The 24,342-nt window shown below is 45.0% G+C and overlaps 1 protein-coding gene across 3 annotated transcripts in view; it reads right to left on the bottom strand.

The window, feature by feature from the left end:
* The window catches only part of RSPO2 (R-spondin 2), a 103,139-nt gene extending 79,430 nt beyond the window's left edge, over positions 1–23,709 (bottom strand). The window contains exons 1-2 of one of the 3 annotated variants that reach the window (XM_069959858.1): positions 23,655–23,709; positions 5,333–5,565 (exon numbers count right to left, since the gene is read on the bottom strand). In XM_069959858.1, the coding sequence (XP_069815959.1) occupies positions 5,333–5,426 (94 nt within the window). In that variant the 5' untranslated portion in view covers positions 5,427–5,565; positions 23,655–23,709. Of the gene's footprint in view, positions 1–5,332; positions 5,566–5,848; positions 6,798–9,745; positions 9,804–23,654 lie in introns of those variants that run through there. The other 2 variants (XM_069959859.1, XM_069959857.1) reach the window with 2 other exon arrangements.
* Positions 23,710–24,342: the final 633 nt, after the last annotated feature.

The following is a 24,342-nucleotide window of genomic DNA, read 5'->3' as shown; positions in this document are numbered from 1 at the left end:
GAAACCTATCAAATAGAGATGAGCGCAACTTAAGCATGCTCGAGAGCAATCGTTTGGCATTTGAATACCGGTGGTTGACGAAGTTGGATGCCTATGGCTATATCCATGTTTTCCAGGACTCCTTAGGGTTGAATTAAACTGTCAGCCAATGGTACTAAATGCCGAATGACCCACCAAACCAACAGGTCATGTTTTGAGGATTTCACAGGTGATATGATTATAGTCAGTGCACCAGTAACAGCTGTTCGTTGTACCCGTTGGTGGTCTTGAGGACTGGAGTTGAGAAACACTGCTCTAGAAAGTTTCCTCAACCGATTCATAGCACATCATGTGACCACAATGTATCGAGATCCCCAGAAGCTGTCCCCCCCCCGATATAACAACCACTGATCTCTGCTTCACCCTATAAACCTCAGACATCATTATTTAAAGCATTCGTCCCTGCCAGAAAGATTAGCAACCTAATGGTTTTACTTCATCGCCAAAACCCCAAAGAGTCAACTGATGCTGCATTATTACAACCTACACAGCACAAGACATTACAAAATCTTACGCAGCTCCATTATTAATATTGTAAATCATTGTTCCATTGCAGCTCAAAGCCAGCAGACTGAACACATTAGCCAAAAAAAAAAAAATCTACGAGACTCAACGTAGAGTCAGAACCGAGGCTTAAAAGCTGCAAGAGAGACTTTAATGGAGGAAAGGAACAAAGAATTCCCATGCAGAATAAACACACAGTTATTCTCTATACAATCCTATCAGATTATAACACTGTAACCAAATAAACCCTTTAAGATATATCCATATTGATGCCTAGCTGGGTTTGGATTCCTTGTAGGCTATTCCCAAGACAAAAGGTTTATTGTCGCTTATGGACGGACCCGTATAGAGAACATACCTTGCTTTGTTCAACAATTCTTCAATTTGTTCTCCCTGGTGACTTCCGAGAGATGAGTTTATGGTTATTGGCTGTGAAATTTGAAGGAGGAGCTTCGATCTATTAACTCTTCCCATGCTGGAAATATTTAGCATCTCCATTTATTGGGTGTTAACATATGTTAGTATCGATCGAATTAGTCATGGTCTTACGCCAAGAGTGACGTTTACATAGGAGCGAGGTCTATCGAGACGGACTAGATCTCAAGAATACCAGATCACCTTCACTGCTCCTATAATAAGGAGCCTGTGCTCCGTCTACAGTTGCAAGACTACCCATGTGTATTCTGTAGGTGACTCAGGAGGTATAGCTGTGCTATCAAAACGCAATTTCCCTCCCCCCATTTTTCTTAAAAAATAATTCTGAAACTTGCAGTTTTCATTCTCACCATTGAGGCTAAAACGAAGCTGAGACTTCCTATTGTGTCTGTGGTAATAAGAGGAGGCTGCTCTAAAGTGATATGTGCAGCATTGCAGCAACATGTGACACCAGTAGATAGAGGAGACAATAGCAACTTCATATGGAATGACCTCTTTAAAGGTCACAGAGTGCGCTCAGTAATGTTTTACATTCATCTCTAGGAGACAGACTCCGTCTATTCTCATCTATGTCCATGAGTCTTGCTGTACAGCATGCCACCAAATGCTGTTAAAAACAGCTCAGGCAAGATGGCAGCCCCCATAACAATGTATAAAAAGTAAAATAAAAAATTACAGTCAGAAAATAAAAACTGATTAGAAGGAAAGATCATGTTTTAGTATCTGATTCTAATCCTTACAAGAAAACTTAGGTGATACATGGCATTTGAAGGGGACAATCTCCACTTGTCAGAAGGCTACTTTGACAATATGCTGAACACATAACTCCCCTCCCTATTAGGACCTCCTGTAATCTGTGGTGAACCTGGTAGTAGGTGTTCAGTTTCCCTGCAGCACCCCCACAGGAGAAATTAAACACTACACCGTGTCCATTCAAGTCAATGAGTTGTCTGTGTAATGCAGGACAGGACAGGTCCTCCAGAGCAAGAGACGCTCTTTGTAACCACTGTCCTTTCTAGCTAAGAGATGGGGATGCTGGACAGAGGATCCACCCAATTATTTTCTAAAAGAATATACAATAATGGATTTTCTAAACTGGACAAGCCCTTTGAGAATGTTCTTCTACCACATCCTTATCTCTAGCTAAATATATCCAAGTCCACCATCCTGCTACTACAATAGTCTATCCCCAACCATCTAGGTCTATGGACCAGTGGATAAAATGCTTGTTCTGCTATCGGGATAAGGGAGGTGTATAGCATAGAGATCTGAAGCCCTGCTCCTCTGACCGGCAGGGGCTTTGGTCATTGAGATTAATGACCCCATTCCCTGCAACAATATTCCCAGCAGCGGGCTCACGTCGAGTTTGTCAGGAACACCACGCGAACACGCTGCTTCTCCAACCCAGGAACACTTCACTCGTGAGAGATCAGTAACAATGACCACCCAAGCAGATATTTTATTTTTATACTATTTCCATACGCCATCTACAGTCAAGAGGCACACGTGCTACCATCACTTTTTAGAGGAGAATGTATTCCAAACTTAGGTGACCCATAGGCAATTCGGGAGAACCAGGTGGGGTCCTGGGTATTACATCCATGATGCAAACAGTTAAACTCAAATACGATATTATAGCCAACTCCTTGACATGGTCCCAACCTGACGAAGAGTTTTATGCAGGATTTATTAGTAGTGCCTTAACACTTTTTACTACCGTCGTCCAAGAAGCCAACCACAGAAACCCAATAGAGGAACTTGCATTCATTTCAGTTTATTAGATTTAGCAGGTGACTATCGCAAGACGGGAAAAAGAATAGTAACACAATAATCGAAAATGACTGTATTGGCCACCAGTCCAGGCAATCTACACGTACTAATGGGGACCACCACTAGGAGAGCACTCCGGGGTCTCTCCTAATAACCACAGCAATGCAATATTGGATCATGTTACTTCTATGAATTTGAGTTTTTGGAGGGTTTTTATTCCCCTCAGTTGAAGCTGTGAGTCTGTGAGCTCCATACAAGAGCCAAGAACTTCAGCACTAGTTCTAGGAATAGCCAGTGGGGTTTCTTAGAATATTGCGTATTCTAGGGTTAGCAAGAAGAACAAGACAAAGGGTTAAAGAGTAAAGAACTAGATCCATAGAGATAGAGAAGACACAATGAAACCCCAAAGGGCAACTGGGGCCAGTTTTGGGTGATAAAAAACAATGGACTATGTGGACTCTCATTGGATTTAGCTACAGAATTTTTCTTAGATGGTGAATAGTCTACAACCAGTGAGCTGACTGATCCAAAAATCTACAACAATCCAACAGGTCTGATTGGTTTCCAGGAAGAACTTACCAGTTGCACTGACAATTAACCCCATGTTGAAAAGAGCTTACTATAATATACTTCTATAGCATAAAATATGGCACAATGGTCCCATTGGTGGGAGCAAAACCTCGAAGATCCTCCCCAACGCTGAAGACGGTGATGCCTGGTATCAGTCTCAAGCACTTTTCCATTAAGTTCATGGGAATTAGGAAACATCCAACCACATAACTTTGCTCTTTCTAATGGTGCGTTTACACAGACAGAATTATCTGACAGATCTTTGAAGCCAAAACCAGGAACAGACTATAAACAGGGATCAGGTCATAAAGGAAAGACTGGAATCTATCCTCTTTTCAAATCCATTCCTGGCTTTGGCTTCCAAAATCTGTCAGATAAGTCTTTCTGTGTAAACGCACCCTTAGTCTCCTGTTCATTGTAAATGGAAAACAAATGTATGCGTCCGGCTCTCCTCCAAGAATGAAAGGACAGGGCTCCCTAGTTTTCCAGATCAATCATGATCACAGGAACCAAGTCTGCCCCCTTATCTCTATGAATACGCTATATGGCTGGGTTCACACTATGTATATTTGAGGCTGTATTTGGTCCTCATGTCAGGTCCTCATAGCAACCAAAACCAGGAGTGGATTGAAAACACAGAAAGGATCTGTTCACACAATGTTGAAATTGAGTGGATGTCCGCCATATAACAGTAAATAACGGCCATTATTTCAATACCACAGCCGTTGTTTTAAAATAACAGCAAATATTTGCCATTAAATGATGGCCATCCACTCAATTACAACATTATGTGAACAGAGCCTTTCTGTGTTTTCAATCCACTCCTGGTTTTGGTTGCTATACAGCCTCACAAATACAGCCTCAAATATACATAGTGTGAACCCAGCCTTTATCTGTAACCCCATCACTGGCTGTGCGCACCCCCCACAATCTATAACCCCCCACATACAACCACCTGTAGTTAATACGCACCAGGTTTTTCATACTCGCACATGTATGATCTAATGGGGTTTGGTAGAGAGAGAGAAAATACTACATTTTCCCAGAGATCAAGACTGGATGCATTCTGTGGTCTCTACATGGGATATGGTTTCCCTCATCCCACAATAATAAATAAATAATACTCATTCGGATGTAGCAGAGCCAAGTATGCCACTTGTCAAAACTTACTGGGATGCCATTTATGTTTTTACATGGGACTGCTGGCAAACCCCTTAAAACATCTAATGCCGTGTCACGCTTTGTTGTTTGTTTTTTCAATTTTACACAAACATGTGAACACAGCCCAAAACAAGCAAGCTCAGCTACTCGCATGTGTTGTGTATATCAGGCTATAATATATATATATGATGGACATTATATTTTATGTTTGGTCTATAAGAAAATATTACATCCCCTATGAAGGTATACAGGATTCCTCAAATGACGAAGAAGCCAAAAATATATATATTTATACAACCCACCTGTAATCTTGCATAAAATACAATATTGCAATGATCTGAATAGCAACTTGTACAATATCAGGAAAGAGCAGTGATACAAGTGCATTCCCACTATAAACCATGTTACCGTATAGCATTACTCCGCCTATTGTCCCAACAGAGAAATGCACTTTCCTCTAAGGACACAGCGTTCACTATCGACATACCTACAAGTGTATTACAGATGGCATCATCTAACACTGTGCCAGATGTGTAGACTTAACAGCTCAGCTCTGCTACATCAGCAATTTTATATAGGACTGCAGAGTTGTCCAGGCTTGCAAAACTACAAGCCCCATCATGCCGTGACAGCCGAAGGCTGTCAGGGCATGATGGGGGTTGTAGTTTTGCAACAGCTGGACAACTCTACGGTCCTATATAAAAATGCCGATGTAGCAGAGCTGAGCTGTTAAGTCAGGGCATGATGGGGGTTGTAGTTTTGCAACAGCTTGAGAGTCTGTCTGTCTATTATCACATAACCATGTTAGATCAAGTGCTCACCCCCCATCCCCAATGCTGCCCCCAGCACTGACCTCTTTTGCTCCTTCTCCAGCGGTTGGCTTGGCAGTGGCTGTAATCCACACAGTTCAGGATGATAAGAACAAATGAGAAGAGTCTGAATTGCATTTGTGCAGGTGATCAAAGCAAAAAAATACTAATAAATACAATAGATTAGTCCTCAAGGTGAAGATTTTAGACACTGAGAAGTGGGCACAGGGTCCAGTCCCTCATCCAAACTTCCATCTCCAGGATTAACCGGTACAGCCTGTAAATACAAAATGAATAATATATTATTATTAATTATATATATAATTTTATTTTTTTATAAAAAAAAAAAAAGTTCTAAAAAAAAAAAATTACTAAATAAATAAGTCTATTCCCAGCCTCTGTTTTCCTGACTAGAGAGGAGCCCATTAGGGTGTGTTCACACCTTTAAGGTTTTTAATTGCAAGTATATTCTTTTCAGATCTATTACAAAGGTGTGATCACAGCCAGGTAAATGGATTAGCACCTGCGACATTTGCACTAAAGGAAAAGTCTCAACTCACCTTCTTGTGTCAGGGGGGGTCAATTATCTCCACATCAGATCCCAATCAGGTAAGTTGGAGGGTGCTGAAAGTTTGCAGATCAGCTGGGATCCAGTGCTTGGTTTAGTAAGGAGGAATCCTGGCTATGAGGCTTGCTGGGGTGAACCTCATTGGGATCTTGACCATTCCCATCCAGAGTAGCAGAGCTGAGGTGGTGTATAATCAGGTCAGGGATAGGTGGTGAGTGGGATCAGTCAGGGGTGAGTGGTGTGCGGGATCAGGTCAGGGATAGGTGGTGTGGGACCAGGCAGGGATGTGTGGGATCAGGTCAGGTATAGGTGGTGAGTGGGATCAGGTCAGGGTTAGGTGGTGTGTGGGATCAGGTCAGGGTTAGGTGGTGTGGGATCAGTCAGGGATGAGTGGGATCAGGTCAGGGATGAGTGGTGTGTGGGATCAGGTCAGGGATAGGTGGTGTGTGGGGTCAGGGATAGGTGGTGTGGGATCAGTCAGGGATGAGTGGTGTGTGGGACCAGGTCAGGGATAGGTGGTGTGGGATCAGTCAGGGATGAGTGGTGTGTGGGACCAGGTCAGGGATAGGTGGTGTGGGATCAGTCAGGGATAGGTGGTGTGGGATCAGCCAGGGATAGGTGGTGTGGGATCAGTCAGGGATGAGTGGTGTGTGGGATCAGGTCAGGGATAGGTGGTGTGGGATCAGGTCAGGGATGAGTGGTGTGTGGGATCAGGTCAGGGATAGGTGGTGTGGGATCAGGTCAGGGATGAGTGGTGTGTGGGATCAGGTCAGGGATAGGTGGTGTGGGATCAGTCAGGGATGAGTGTTGGTCCTCAGCACAGGCTCCAGTCTTGTCCTGGTGCTGCAGGCTGTGGAGGAGCTGGTGGTCTGCAGGCTGATGCTCCAGGAGTGTATGTAGTCCTCTGGTCCTCCGCACACACAGCATCCAGGAGTCCTAAATAAAGCAATGCCCTGCAGAGTGATCCTCCTCCTGCTCCCCTCCTCCCCTCCCTGAGTCCAGCACACTGTGCACACAGCATGCTCACCTACACATCTCCACTGCTCCGCACAACTTCTCACCAATCTGCTCCTGCATTTCTACATTAACCCTATAGCTGCTGGCATCAGGCAGAGTTCAGGGCTCCACTGACAATGTAGTACTAAATGTCCCAGCACAACCTGTCTGTGAGCAGCCCACCTATCCTGGCACAAGTCATGTCATATCTGCATGTTTTAACCCTATAAACCCCTGGGATAAAATACTCATCTGCCCTGTCTCCGTGTTGTACTACAGGTCTCAGCATGCCCTTTGTCCATCCTACACCAGGTCTATCTATGCTTCTATGTTGAAATTACAGAGTTTATTTTAACCCTTTAAAGGTCCTAGCTTGCTTTCCATGCCTATCCATTCCTCCCTTGTCTATGGCTCTATATTATAAGTGCACTTTATTTTAACCCTTTAATTGCTTGGTAAGGACTAAAGTTCCTAGCCCTTGCTTCCCATGCCCATCTGTCTGTCCTGATACTACTGCCTTGCCTCCCATGCCCATCCATTCCTCCCATGCCCATCCATTCCTCCCATGCCCATGGCTCTATATCATCATTGCACTTTATTTTAACCCTCTAATTGCTTGATAAGGTCTAAATGGACAGCATGTCCTGCCCCATCCTATATGCCAGGAGTAGGGAACCTTGGCTCTCCAGCTGTTGCAAAACTACAACTCCCATCATGCTTGGACAGCCAAATCTTTAGCTTTGGCTGTCCATGCATGATGGGAGTTGTAGTTTTATAACAGCTGGAGAGCCAAGGTTCCCTACCCCTGCTATAGGTGTTTCTATGTCTACCCAACTATACCTGTATGGTATACGGAAAATTCACATAAAAACAGGACTGCAGGTCCCAGCATGCCCTATGTCCATCTGTCTGTCCTGATAGGACTCCATTGCTTCCCATGCCCATCCATAAGTCATGTCTATGGCCCCATGGTATACTTTAACCCTCAAATGACTTAGTAAGAACTAAATGTCCCAGCACGCCCTGTGCTGCATCGCTTCCCATGGCCATTGATGTGTCATGCAAGGACTGCTTTTATGGCTTTACCTTATAACTGCGGTTTGTTTAACCCTTTAATTGCTTGCTTTGGACTAAAGGTCCTAACAAGTCTGATCATCACCAGTTAAGGACTACAAGTCCCAGCATGCCTTGCATCCATGCAGGCTAGCTGCCTGTTATAGAATCCCTCAGCCTTTGTGGTTTGAGCTAATGTGTACTAGATTGTACCAGTGTCTGCCTCTCTCTGATACCGCAGCATATAGTAACCCTATCAGTGCCTGCTGGTATGGGAGTAAGATGGTGGGCAGCATGTGTTCCCCCCTAATTATTGTGGCACTAGAAGTTTCAGCATGCCCCGCCAATCTCTGGACATCCATGTACAAGAGTTTATTATCATCACATTAGGACACTGGTTGGTCGCTGGCACTAAAAGTTTTGATCTTCTCCATCATTAGATACGACTAGATACGAATTTACAGTAATAATGAAGTGAAGCGCTTCCCTATCTCTGCAATCCGCTTCTCATCTCGCTGCCTTATGGTGCGTTTACACGCACAGATTTATCTGACAGATTTTTTAAGCCAAAGCCAGGAATGCATTGTAAAAGAGGAGAAATCTCAGTCTTTCCTTTATGACCTGTTCTCTGTTTATAGTCTGTTCCTGGCTTTGGCTTCAAAAATCTGTCAGATAAATCTGTGCGTGAAAATGCACAATAACTGACTGCCGCTCCGTGCCGCCCCTCCCCAGGTGATGGGAAGAGCTAAATCTAGTCCTGGGAACTAACTGGGAGAAGTTTCCCAGGACTGGATCTAGCTTTTCCAAGCACCCGGGGAGGGGCGGCACGGAACGGCAGTGAGATAAATGGAAACAGGCTGATGGAGTGGATTGTCAAGATAGGGAAGCACTTTGCTTCGTTATTACTGTATATTTGCTCATCTCTAGAAACAACGACATTACAATCAAGTAATCACATATCAACCATTAGAGACATTATGGGGGAGATTTATCAAACATGGTGTAAAGTGAAACTGGCTCAGTTGCCCCTAGCAACCAATCAGATTCCACCTTTCATTCCTCACAGACTCTTTGGAAAATGAAAGGTGGAATCTGATTGGTTGCTAGGGGCAACTGAGCCAGTTTCACTGTACACCATTTTTGATATATCTCCTGACATTATAATCCTATCGCTATACATACAATGATGCGACAATCATATCAATCATTACATACAATAAAACTGCAATCTTCACGATCATTGGGCACTGACATTTCAAGCGTATCAATAATTAGATACAATAATATTAGAATCATATTGATCATCGGACACAAATGACATTTTAAGCGCATCAATCATTAGATACAATAATGGTGCGTTTACACAGACAGATTTATCTGACAGATTTTTAAAGCCAAAGCCAGGAAAGCCAGGAAAATCTCAGTCTTTCCTGTATGACCTGTTCTCTGTTTATACTCTGTTCCTGGCTTTGGCTTCAAAAATCTGCCAGCTAAATCTGTCTGTGTAAATGCACCATAACATTCTGCTCGTATCGATCATTAGGTACCCAGACATTACAATCATATCGATCATTAGGTACATAGACATTACAATCATATATATCTTTGCATACAATGACTTTCTGAGCATTGGGGCAGTGGTTTGTTCAACAACCCCTGAGAAAAGTCTCCACTCCATTCTGTTCCACTTGTGGCTATACGGATGACTTCTGACTATGACAAGATGACCCCTTTAAAGGGGTTGTCCAGCGAAAATCTTTTTCTTTCAAATTAACTTGTGTCAGAAGGTTATATAGATTTGTAATTTACTTCTATTAAAAAATCTCAAGCCTTCCCATACTTATTAGTTACTATATGTCCTGCAGGAAATGGTGTTTGGTTTTCAGTCTGACAGTGCTCTCTGCTGACATCTCTGGCCGAGACAGGAACTGTCCAGAGCAGAAGAGGTTTTCTATGGGGATTCACAGAAAACCGAGACAGAGTTCCTGTCTCATCCAGAGATGGCAGCAGAGAGCATTGTGTCAGACTGAAAATAAAACATTTCCTGCAGGACATATAGTAGCTAATAAGTATGGGAAGGCTTGAGATTTTTTAATAGAAGTAAATTATAAATCTGTATAACTTTCTCTTATCAGTTGATTTAAAAGAAAAAGATTTTCGCTGGCTAACCCCTTTAAGAGAAAGTTATAGAGGCAGACAAGTAATAAATTAGTATTTCCAGGTCCTTGCAGTGGGGGTAGTACTACAATTCTCAGCATGACCATGGCATTGAGGATCCCGGACCCCCCTGTTGAGGAGGAGGGGGCGCTGTTTACATAGGCAAAGCCTTTAAGTGGCTATTTTTCTGATGTAAATGAGCTGCAGATTGTGTCTGGTTGTATAATTTGATTAACATGAAAATAGCAACCTCCCTGCAAGACAAAGCGGCAGACACTGGTAGGTAAATAAGTAAGGAAACCATGGCCGCCACATCAACATCTCAGCCTTTAAGGAGCATTCGGGGACTTCTTTAAGAGGTGGATGTTAATGAATTAAGTTTATAGAGCATGACAAAGGCTCGGGGTGGTGTAATCTGCTTGTTTCCTCAATCCCGGGCCACTGAGAGGAAATCTAATGGACGCTGCGCAGGAGAAAGGAGGCTCATTTGGAAGCTGAAGGGGTTTGTTCTGGAGTAGTTAAATATATTAGATATATTACAGAACATTAGATTTTGATCGCTCCAGTGATGCAGTCAGCATTTGTCCAGAATTGATTAGGTGATATCACTATGTAAAATTGGATCTTACCTCATCCCCGAGAAGATGCAAAGAGGACTTCTTAAAGAGGGGGAGAAACTTTACTTCACTTAATGCCGGATTAAAGAGTTTCCCCTTCCGTATAGTACATCAGGGGGAGTCACACAAAGTGGGATCACACAAAGTGGGATCACACAAAGTGGGAAACTATGTAACGGGGACCCCAGAAGTATGATATGGTCAGCGGTAGTGTTGGTGGTCTCAAAGGAGCATCACCAAACCCCATGTGCACTTTCTGTGCCCCCTATAGGCTGAAATAAACAACACAATGATTAGCCGATGATCATTTAATCAGCTGATTATTGTCTTTATTGCATGGAGCGATAATCTGTCGAATGAGTGTGAATAATAGGGCCCGAAAAAGCTAATCTTGCGACCCAGATCGCCGGCCACTAGCAGCTCAGACTGCAGGAACAGCCATGTACAGTGCCGCCCCACTACGCCAGGATTCACATGGATACACAGAACACAGACCCCTGACAAAGGTGTAGACAACACCGAAACGTCAGGCAAAAGACTGTATTATGGTCTGTGAAGCTAATTGAATCTCTGTACAATAAACAAGCACTTTATGCACCTGCAGCACAAAAGACTCAATCATTTATCCACCCTGCTACTAGTGTGCAACCCGCTATCCTATATATCGCCCGAAAAAGCCATGTCTGCCTATGAGACTAGCTGTTGGCTATGTCTTCTAATAGCAGAGCCCCAAACCTGATTGATAGATTGTTAGATAGATAATCTATCTATCTATCTATCTATCTATCTATCTATCTCCTATCTATCTATCTATCTATCTATCTATCTATCTATCTATCTATCTGATAGGAGATAGATAGAAGAGGAAGAGTAATAGATACAAGAAGATAGAGAGGAGATAGATTAAAGACAGATGATATCTCTTTCTCACATCTATGTACAATATCTCCTATCCATCTATATCCTATCTATCTATCTATCTATCTATCTCCTATCTATCTATCTATCTATCTATCTATCTATCTATCTATCTATCTATCTCCTATCTATCTATCTATCTATCTATCTATCTATCTATCTATCTATCTCCTATCTATCTATCTATCTATCTATCTATCTATCTGATAGGAGATAGATAGAAGAGGAAGAGTAATAGATACAAGAAGATAGAGAGGAGATAGATTAAAGACAGATGATATCTCTTTCTCACATCTATGTACAATATCTCCTATCCATCTATATCCTATCTATCTATCTATCTATCTATCTCCTATCTATCTATCTATCTATCTATCTATCTATCTATCTATCTATCTATCTATCTATCTAATAAACAAAGAAAAAAGCAGCACTTCGGATATATAGTATAGGGGTGCCAGCATACACTGATTATACACTGAGTTTGTAATTTGACATATAATAGATGACAATGATATATTAACGCAGGATGCGCTTATATACACGATATGTATAATTTTGCACTATTTTTGCACTTTATTATCACTAATTGTTTACTGGCTTGCTGTGTATAAAATCCCCCCACCGAGGGGTGTGTGTTCACTGCTTGAGAAAGGCTCATATCGCTTGAGCTGAAACGTTGCATTTCCTTACATGGGTGAATAAACCACTTTTTTCAATTGCAATTGAGGTGTGCTGCGATATTTTTGAATTTATCTATCTATCTATCTATCTATCTATCTCCTATCTATCTATCTATCTATCTATCTATCTATCTATCTATCTCCTATCTATCTATCTCCTATCTATCTATCTATCTATCTATCTCCTATCTATCTATCTATCTATCTATCTCCTATCTATCTATCTATCTATCTATCTATCTATCTATCTCCTATCTATCTATCTATCTATCTATCTCCTATCTATCTATCTATCTATCTATCTATCTATCTATCTATCTATCTATCATAGTTAAGTATTTTGTTCCATGTGGTGGGGTTGTAGAGCAGTATACATTAGAGGTAATATTTAGATGTGTGATAAAAGTCAGATTGTTAATCTAGGAGACTGGGGGTTCATATGAGGCTGTACTGGCTCTCTATTACACCCCTCAGGCCTCATTCGCACATTCCGCAGTACGCCCACTATGACGGACCACACTACGGATAGCTGCAATTCATGGACCCATTCAATAGACACTAGTTACTCAACAGACATACAGATCACGGCCCCGTAACATGTGAACGGGGCCATTCAAATAAATGGGTCCATAGCGCCGTTTATAATTGCAGGTCCACATTTACGGGTGCCCTAAGGAAGGTGTGAATGAGGCCTTACTCTTACATTTCCATTCATTTCAATAGAAGTGACTGCTCAGAATTGTCAACCATGATCAGAACAGCTGCTTAAGGTCAAAACTCCTACTGTTCTCAGGTTTATGTCTGACCTGATTGACATGTCATAAAACCCTTTAAGCCTCCTTCACACATAGTTGTTTTTCTGCAACTTTCCATGCATATTATATGAATTCCATAGATATTACTAGCATTTTTGGGACTAGGGGGGGGGGGCTGCTTTTTATGTTTCATTTACAGAGTCTTGTAGTGGAACCACCATACCCAAATACCTAGAACATTCTGTACTTGAGCAAGAAGAAAAAAAATATTATGGTACCATGGTTGCCAAAAAAATTCATATTGTGGTAAATACTAAAATAAGATCTGCACCCTCTCCCTGGCGTATGCCCGTCCTTCAGTTTCATAAATGTCCCCCCAATGAGAAGATTTACTAGTGAAAATGTGCCAAAAACTGACTTGCATGACTTGAGCTGCATATATTTTGTGTTTTAAATAGTAAGTTTGTAATTTTTCTGAGGCTACAGCAATATGGAGATTTTGTCCACAATAACGATTGTCTGGCCGAATATTGCCATGTCATACCGCTATATTGTACCAATAAAAGTGATTGTTGTGACTAGAGATGAGACAATTTATCTGCCGGTCACAACACAACCACACTGATTTCATTAGATACAATAAGTGTTGAGTGGACGTGATGAACTGTTTGGGTTCGGCAACATTCTCTAAACCAGTGCTTCTCAATTTTAGTCCTCGGGCCTCACCAACAGATCGTGTTTTGAGGATTTCCTTAGTATTCCATAGGTGATATAATTATACTCAGTGCATCAGGTATTATCATTATGTTCTTTGTATGGGATATCCTTAAAACATGACCTGTTGGTGAGGCCTGAGGACTGGAATTGAGAAGCACTGCTCTAAACCCAACAACTCGACATTTGACTTCTGGTGGCTGGAGGAGTTGGATGTCGCCATAAGGCTGCCAGGAAACATAGATACAGCGTATGGCCATGTTCACACAACATATGGTTTGTACAAATCACAGCAATTTGCAACAACGGACGTGATTTATACAAACCATACATTGTCTGCGAATGAATGGAATGCCGGTCAGAGTGTATACACATAATATACGCTCCTGACAGGATTTTATCCGGCCACGCGAAAAACTGACATGTCAGTTTTCTGCGCCCGCTATTCATTGAATAGCGGCCGCACAGACATATCAGTTCACACAATGGAGCGTGTGGCTCCGGCCGCACGCTCCATTGTGTGCAGCAGTGAATTCGGATGCGGGGAATGAAGATGATCCGTCTGGTACTGTAGTACTAGCTGGGATGATCTTCAGTAACACTGGTGGTTCTGTGATCTGGCCGGGTCACAGAACGGCCGGTGTTATACATAATGTGAAGATGGCCTATGGCTGTATCCATGTTTTCCAAGACTCCCTAGAGCAGCGTACAATTTCTCCAGCCTCCAGAAGTCAAATACCGAGCATTTTAGTTCGGAGAATGTTATAGGACCCAAACAGTTCGGCAAGTCCGCTTAAAGGGGTTATCCAGCGTGGGGGCACTTTTTTGGGGGGACCGTTGAGGAGGTGGCTGAAATAAAAGACGACCACTTACCTCCCTGGTTCCAGTGGCGGATCACGCGCTCCATTGCATTATTAGCTGCTCCTCTTAATGACTGATAGGAATTTCTAAGATTGGGGAGGTCGGGGGTAGGTTTCTCCCAATATAAGACTATGGGAATACTATGGGGATGAATACTTTTATTAAAAAAAAAAAAAAACTGGAGTGAAAAAGTGAATTTTTGCACAAAACACTAGTAAAGTCTAAAAGTTTAGCAAAAATTAAAAAAAATTTCACCAAAACCTACACAGAAAATCATCGATAAATTCCCTCCAATAACAGGACACAGATAAAGGGGCTTTACTATAGTAGTATTATAATAAATTCAGCTGATACGACCTGTAATTAATATAATAATAATAATAATAATAATAATAATAATAATAACCCAGACGTCTGAGTAAAACATGACCAAGTTGTACAATGTCACTTTCTCACATCTTGGAAGGAATCTGCTGTTACACAAGGAAGGAGCGGCTGCCGGGAGACTGCTATAGCTGTGAGTAATGTTATAGCCACTAGAGGGTCTAGTATCAAGGAGATTGTGTGACAGGCGGCTGATCCTGAGAGGATCTGTACGTCATCACCTCCCCGTGTAATAGCTACGTGTAAGGCTGACACACTGTGAGTGTTAAATCCTATTACTTCTATATATCAGGGCTGTCAGACAGGAAGTGTGCGACATGCAGATATACTGTCATATACAATATGATCTCACTGGGAAGTTTTACATCCAATTCTTCAATTAATATCCTGTATATTTTTTAATACTTTTTTTTTTTTTACAATCTTTTTTTTTTTTCTAGAAATGCATTGGAAGTCATGTGTACAGAACTGTGTAAGACCCAGTTCACACATACACATAATGTGAGAGATTTATCAAACATGGTGTAAAGTGAAACTGGCTCAGTTGCCCCTAGCAACCAATCAGATTCCACATTTTATTTCTCACAGACTTTTTGGAAAATGAAAGGTGGAATCTGATTGGTTGCTAGGGGCGGCTGAGCCAGTTTCACTTTACACCATGGTTGATAAATCTCCCCTATAGTATATAATGTTTTCTTTTGTTTTTGTGTTTTTTACCAGCACTTTTCTGTTTCACTTCATTCAAAAATGAAAAAATTCTATTGAAGAATCTGATAGAGATAAGATGTTAGGAAAACACTTGCATGCATTTTAAGTCCCTTTTTACCACTGTGAACAGTGGAGTGGTTGCCCATAGCAACCAGTCAGATTCCAGCTTTCGTTTTTAAAAATGAAAGCTGGAATCTGATTGGTTACTATGAACAGCTGGTCCACTGTTCTTCTGAACAAGGTCTGATATATCTTCCGCTATAGGTAAAAAGGGGCTTGAAAAGTAACACAACATCTTTATGAGTGCTATGGGCCTCTGCACCTCCTCATGGTAATCAGGGCCGGGACAAGGAGTTTTGGTGCCCTAGGCAGAGAAGACAAATGAGGCTATACTGTATGTGGGGGTCATGTATACTGTACCCCCTGACTGTAACAGGACCGTGTATACTGTACCCCTTACTGTAACAGGACCATGTATACTGTACCCCTTACTGTAACAGGACCATGTATACTGTACCCCCTGACTGTAACAGGACCGTGTATACTGTACCCCCTGACTGTAACAGGACCATGTATACTGTACCCCCTGACTGTAACAGGACCATGTATACTGTACCCCCTTACTGTAACAGGACCATGTATACTGTACCCCCTGACTGTAACAGGACCATGTATACTGTACCCCCTGACTTTAACAGGACCGTGTATACTGTACCCCCTGACTGTAACAGGACCATGTATACTGTACCCCCTGACTGTAACAGGACCATGTATACTGTACCCCTTACTGTAACAGGACCATGTATACTGTACCCCCTGACTGTAACAGGACCATGTATACTGTACCCCCTGACTGTAACAGGACCATGTATACTGTACCCCCTGAATGTAATAGGACCATGTATACTGTACCCCCTGACTGTAACAGGACCGTGTATACTGTACCCCCTGACTGTAACAGGACCATGTATACCGTACCCCCTGAATGTAACAGGACCATGTATACTGTACCCCCTGACTGTAACAGGACCGTGTATACTGTACCCCCTGACTGTAACAGGACCATGTATACCGTACCCCCTGAATGTAACAGGACCATGTATACTGTACCCCCTGACTGTAACAGGACCGTGTATACTGTACCCCCTGACTGTAACAGGACCATGTATACTGTACCCCCTGAATGTAACAGGACCCTGTATACTGTACCCCCTGACCGTAACAGGACCATGTATACTGTACCCCCTGAATGTAACAGGACCATGTATACTGTACCCCCTGAATGTAACAGGACCATGTATACTGTACCCCCTGAATGTAACAGGACCATGTATACTGCACTCTCTGAATGTAACAGGACCATGTATACTGTACCCCCTGAATGTAACAGGACCATGTATACTGTACCCCCTGAATGTATCAGGACCATGTATACTGTACCCCCTGACTGTAACAGGACCATGTATACTGTACCCCCTGAATGTAACAGGACCGTGTATACTGTACCCCCTGACTGTAACAGGACCATGTATACTGTACCCCCTGACTGTAACACAGCATGCCACCTGAATGTAGTGGTGTCACACACCAGGCCCCTCGGGTATAATGATGGCGTACATTGTGCTATAGGTATAACAGGAATATACAGCGTTACAGACTTCAGTAACAGAGAAAATGATGCAGCACAGGAGCCGCCATATACTGATCCTGCCACATACACCTCCCCTATACCATGATAGCACAGTCACAGCCCCATATACACATCATATACTGATCCTGCCACATACACCTCCCCTATACCATGATAGCACAGTCACAGCGCCATATACACATCATATACTGATCCTACCACATACACCTCCCCTATACCATGACAGCACAGTCACATATACACATCATATACTGATCCTCCCACATACACCTCCCCTATACCATGACAGCACAGCCACAGCGCCATATACACATCATATACTGATCCTGCCACATACACCTCCCCTATACCATGACAGCACAGTCACAGCGCCATATACACATCATATACTGATCCTGCCACATACACCTCCCCTATACCATGACAGCACAGCGCCATATACACATCATATACTGATCCTACCACATACACCTCCCCTATACCATGACAGCACAGCGCCATATAAACATCATAAACTGATCCTGCCACATACACCTCCCCTATACCATGACAGCAGTCACATATACACATCATATACTGATCCTGCCACATACACCTCCCCTATACCATGACAGCACAGTCACATATACACATCATATACTGATCCTGCCACATACACCTCCCCTATACCATGACAGCACAGTCACATATACACATCATATACTGATCCTACCACATACACCTCCCCTATACCATGACAGCACAGTCACAGCTCCATATACACATCATATACTGATCCTGCCACATACACCTCCCCTATACCATGACATCACAGTCACAGCGCCATATACACATCATATACTGATCCTGCCACATACACCTCCCCTATACCATGACAGCACAGCGCCATATACACATCATATACTGATCCTGCCACATACACCTCCCTATACCATGACAGCACAGTCACAGCGCCATATACACATCATATACTGATCCTGCCACATACACCTCCCCTATACCATGACATCACAGTCACAGCGCCATATACACATCATATACTGATCCTGCCACATACACCTCCCTATACCATGACAGCACAGCGCCATATACACATCATATACTGATCCTACCACATACACCTCCCCTATACCATGACAGCCACAGTGCCATATACACATCATATACTGATCCTGCCACATACACCTCCCCAGGGGCGTAGCTAATGTCTCCTGGGCCCTGGTGCGAGAGGCCAACTTGGGCCCCCCCCCCCCTCCTTTCACGACCAAGTGATGCTATTGTTGTGTGTGTGTGTGTGTATATATATATATATATATATATATATATATATATATACACACAGTGGTGCCTTGGATTATGAGCATAATTCGTTCCAGGACCGTGCTTGTAATCCAAATCCACTCTTAAACCAAAGCAAATTTTCCTATAAGAAATCATGTAAATGCAGACAATTGGTTCCGCACCCCAAATATATTTATTATTCTGTACTGTACAGTAATGGAGAGGATGGGAAACACAAGGGCTGACAGAGACTGCAGGGAGCATGAAGGAATGAGCAGTACAGATGTGGGCACATACATGCAGCACTCTCTGTCCGGGGAGAGAGGGGTTACAGCTATGGAGAGATTACCCCCCCCCACAGTCCTGTCCCCTGATGTAAGCCCCAGCCTGAAGGGGATCTGCTATGATTTGGAAGGTGTTTAGAGTACAGTGCTGTAGACCCCGCTATGCAGGCCATGCCCCTTCTCCACTCGCGCTCCCACCCAATACAGGAAGTTCTTAAACCAAAGCAATGTTCTTAAACCAAGTCACAATTTTGAAAAACTGTGAGCTCTTAAACCAAAACGCTCTTAAACGAAGTTACTCTTAAACCCAGGTACCACTGTATGTATATATATATATATATATATATATATATATATATATACACACACACACCAAGACAGATATTACCTATTACCGCCATACTGTTACCGACCAAATCCTGTATACTGAGACCAATATTACCAGTAATACCAGTATATAGGGAGGAAACATTACCGCCACACCACAACCACTACCATCACCACCATATTGTTACTGACGAAATCCAGTACACTAAATCACCTCATCCAGTCATATAGAGGTGGCCCCAGCTCTACACAGGCTCTATACACCATATACATTACAGTGCAGTTATATCAGGTGACTCACAGGAGACGTCTTTTCTGATCGGAGTTCTTTCCTTTTCATCATCTTCTCCATCTGTCCTGGGCCATTATGAGAACTTCTCCGAGCCACGAATCCACAGAATCTGCCAGACAGACATATTAGGCTCCACACTCTGACACCATCTCCATCTCTCTACACACTGCACATCTGTACTGTCCCCTTTACACCCTCATTTAGTGGGTAGCCCTGACTCTGTGACCTCCTAATAATATATGCCCCCCTCTGTGTATTCCCTCTCCCCCTATGTTGCCCCCCCAAATAGATGGCCCCCTCCCTTATAGATGGCCCCCTCTACCCCCTCCCTTATAGATGGCCCCCTCTACCCCCTCCCTTATAGATGGCCCCCTATACCCCCTCCCTTATAGGTGGCCCCCTCTCTCCTCACCCTCCCTTATGGATGGTCCCCTCTCCCCCCACCCTCCCTTATAGATGGCCCCCTCTCCCCCCACCCTCCCTTATAGATGGTCCCCTTCCCCCCCCCCTCCCTTATAGATGGTCCCCTTCCCCCCCCCTCCCTTATAGATGGTCCCCTCCCCCCCCTCCCTTATAGATGGTCCCCTTCCCCCCCTCCCTTATAGATGGTCCCCTTCCCCCCTCCCTTATAGATGGTCCCCTTCCCCCCCTCCCTTATAGATGGTCCCCTTTCCCCCCCTTTATAGATGGTCCCCTTCCTCCCTCCCTTATAGATGGTCCCCTTCCTCCCTCCCTTATAGATGGTCCCCTTCCCCCCCCACCCTCATAGATGGCCCCCCTCTTTCCCCCCTCCCTTATAGATGGTCCCCTTCCCCCCCCCACCCTCATAGATGGCCCCCCTCTTTCCCCCCACCCTCATAGATGGCCCCTCTTTCCCCCCACCCTCATAGATGGCCCCCTCCTTCCCCCCACCCTCATAGATTGCTCCTCTTTCCCCCCACCCTCATAGATGGCCCCCTCCTTCCCCCCACCCTCATAGATGGCCCCCTCCTTCCCCCCACCCTCATAGATGGCCCCCTCCTTCCCCCCACCCTCATAGATGGCCCCCTCCTTCCCCCCACCCTCATAGATTGCCCCTCTTTCCCCCCACCCTCATAGATGGCCCCCCTCTTTCCCCCCACCCTCATAAATGGCCCCCTCTTTCCCCCCACCCTCATAGATGGCCCCCTCCTTTCCCCCCACCCGTACAGGCTGATAAAAAAAAAAAAAAACTTAACTCACCTGACATCGCGCTCCCACGTTGATTCTCACTCCTCCTGGTCTGTCCCCGGCTGCTGCGCGGCTGCCGGGGGTGTCGCGTCTTATCCCCGGCAGCGCGCGCATCCCAGAACTCCCTGCGCGCCGGAAACCGGAAGTCAGGGCCCAAGGCGCGCAGGGAGTTCTGGGATGCGCGCGCTGCCGGGGGTAAGACGCGACACCCCCGGCAGCCGCGCAGCAGCCGGGGAAAGACGGAGCCAAACTCTTGTGACCGCAAGCAAAACAATGCTTGCGGTCACAAGAGTGATTGATCGGGGGGCCCCGCGGGCCCCCCTTGTGGCGGGCCCGGTCGCGGCGGCGACCCCCGCGACCACGGTGGCTACGCCACTGCACCTCCCCTATACCATGACAGCACAGTCACAGCGCCATATACACATCATATACTGATCCTGCCACATACACCTCCCCTATACCATGACCGCACAGTCACAGCGCCAAATACACATCATATACTGATCCTGCCACATACACCTCCCCTATACCATGACCGCACAGTCACAGTGCTATATACACATCATATACTGATCCTGCCACATACACCTCCCCTATACCATGACAGCACAGTGCCATATACACATCATATACTGATCCTGCCACATACACCTCCCCTATACCATGACAGCACAGTCACAGCGCCATATACACATCATATACCATACCTCCCAACCGTCCCGGATTTCGCGGGACAGTCCCGTTTTCGGGGTGCTGTCCCGCGGTCCCGGAACGGCCCCCAGTGTCCCGCATTATATGTGGCCCCAGCGAAAAAAACAATAAACCAGTAACTCACCTGTCCTCCGGTCCCATCAGCTCCTCTCCCGGCAGAGCGCGCACTCCCGTCATCCTCCGGGGCGGGCAGCGGGGTACAGAGACACTGACTGTACCGGAAGTGACCTGCAGCCTCTATATGAATCACTTCCGGCACAGTGTCTGTATACCCCGCTGCCCGCCCCGGAGGATGACGGTAGTGCGCGCTCTGCCGGGAGAGGAGCTGCTGGGACCGGAGGACAGGTGAGTTACTGGTTTATTGTTTTTTCTGCTGGGGCCACACAAATGGGGGGTATTTGCTACTCTGTGGGGCACTATATGGGGGATTGGCTACTATGTGGGGCACTATATGGGGGGATTGGCTACTATGTGGGGCACTATATGGGGGATTGGCTACTATATGGGGGCATTGGCTACTATGTGGGGCACTATATGGGGGCATTAGCTACTATGTGGGGCACTATATGGGGGCATTGGCTACTATGTGGGGCATATATGGGGGATTGGCTACTATATGGGGGGATTGGATAATATGTGGGGCACTATATGGGGGATTGGCTACTATGTGGGGCACTATATGGGGGGATTGGCTACTATGTGGGGCATATATGGGGGATTGGCTACTATGTGGGGCACTATATGGGTGCATTGGCTACTATGTGGGGCATATATGGAGGATTGGCTACTATGTGGGGCACTATATGGGGATTGGCTACTATGTGGGGCACTATATGGGGATTGGCTAATATATGGGGGATTGGATACTATGTGGGGCATATATGGGGGGATTGGCTACTATGTGGGCATATATGGGGGATTGGCTACTATGTGGGGCACTATATGGGGGCATTGGCTACTATGTGGGGCACTATATGGGGGATTGGATAATAAGTGGGGCACTATATGGGGGCATTGGCTACTATGTGGGGCACTATATGGGGGCATTGGCTACTATGTGGGGCACTATATGGGGGCATTGGCTACTATGTGGGGCACTATATGGGGGCATTGGCTACTATGTGGGGCATATATGAGGGGATTGGCTACTATGTGGGGCACTATATGGGGATTGGCTACTATGTGGGGCACTATATGGGGGGATTGGCTACTATGTGGGGCACTATATGGGGGGATTGGCTACTATGTGGGGCATTATATGGGGGGATTGGCTACTATGTGGGGCACTATAATGGGGGATTGTATACTATGTGGGGCACTATAATGGGGGATTGGATACTGTATAGGGCACTATTCAGTCAGCAGCATGTGGTGACTGTAGGGGAGTGGCTATGGAGGGTTGCTATGGGGGCGTGGCTATGGAGGTTTGCTATGGGGGCGTGGCTATGGGGGCGTGGCTATGGGGACCGCGGCGCACATGTCCCTCTTTGCTCTTTGCAAAAGTTGGGAGGTATGCATATACTGATCCTGCCACATACACCTCCCCTATACCATGACTGCACAGTCACATATACACATCATATACTGATCCTGCCACATACACCTCCCCTATACCATGACAGCACAGCGCCATATACACATCATATACTGATCCTGCCACATACACCTCCCCTATACCATGACAGCACAGTCACATATACACATCATATACTGATCCTGCCCCATACACCTCCCCTATACCATGACAGCACAGTCACAGCCCCATATACACATCATATACTGATCCTGCCCCATACACCTCCCCTATACCATGACAGCACAGTCACAGCCCCATATACACATCATATACTGATCCTGCCTGACCCAGTACAAGGACCCAATACAATAAGGATATAAAGCACCAGTGTCAGGAGGATTAGTCTGTACATAATACATAGCTTATACGTGTTCACCGACCTCTGGGTCCCAAGCTGTGGCAGGACTACAACTCCCATCATGCTGTGACTGTTGTAGTTTTGGAGCAGCTGGTGACCCTCAGGTTGGGGAACAATATGGGAAGTGCTGTGTATAGAGGAGCAGTGCAGGGATATGGGGCAGTGTTATATGGGGCAGCCCTGTGACCTAGGTGACCTCCCTCTCCCAGCACTCCCAGCCTCCCTACACCTACAGGATGATGAGAGTCAGTCAGTGAACTCACCAGACAGCAGCCCCAGCAGTCGGCACGGCCTCCAGCAGTCAGATAGGGAGGAGGTCACATGGTGAGGAGGGGGCGGAGCCCTATGTAGTCCGGGTGAAAGGTCCTAGCAGGTCCTTGCAGGCCATCTTCAGGGCAGAGCAATGATCCTGCTCGGGGTGAGGGGATATTCACACTGCCTGCCCAGGAGGGGAGAGAGTGGGAGGACATGAGGATGCTGAAGGTGAGCAGGGAGGCAGCACTCTGAGGCCACCAGGAGTACAGGAGCCTGTAGTAATTTTTTTTTTTTTGGAGATTGAAATTGCGCCCCCTGTAACTCACCACTAGATGGCGCCCTAGGCCATCGCCTACCCTGGCCTACCCTTTGTCCCGGCCCTGATGGTAATACACAAGCTTGCTCTAACACCCGCCATATTGTTTAGGTATTATCTGCTAGGAGCTAAAGCTTTAGCTTTGGCTGTCCAGGCATGATGGAAATTGTAGTTTTGCAACAGCTGGAGGGCCGAAGGTTCCCCATCCCTGTCCTAGGAGCAGAGGTGTGAAGGAAGAATGCTTTTCATGGCGATGTCATATTGATATGTGCCACCTTACAGCCTCCATATACATAACTTTTTTTGTCCACACGGACCTTTACACACAAGTCCATTTAGAACCAATACATTGTATGAAATTATCATGAGTTTTTGGGTAT

Source organism: Dendropsophus ebraccatus, chromosome 2 (genome assembly GCF_027789765.1).
Source record: "Dendropsophus ebraccatus isolate aDenEbr1 chromosome 2, aDenEbr1.pat, whole genome shotgun sequence".
NCBI lineage: Eukaryota > Metazoa > Chordata > Amphibia > Anura > Hylidae > Dendropsophus > Dendropsophus ebraccatus.
This window is presented reverse-complemented; position numbering and strand designations above follow the sequence as displayed.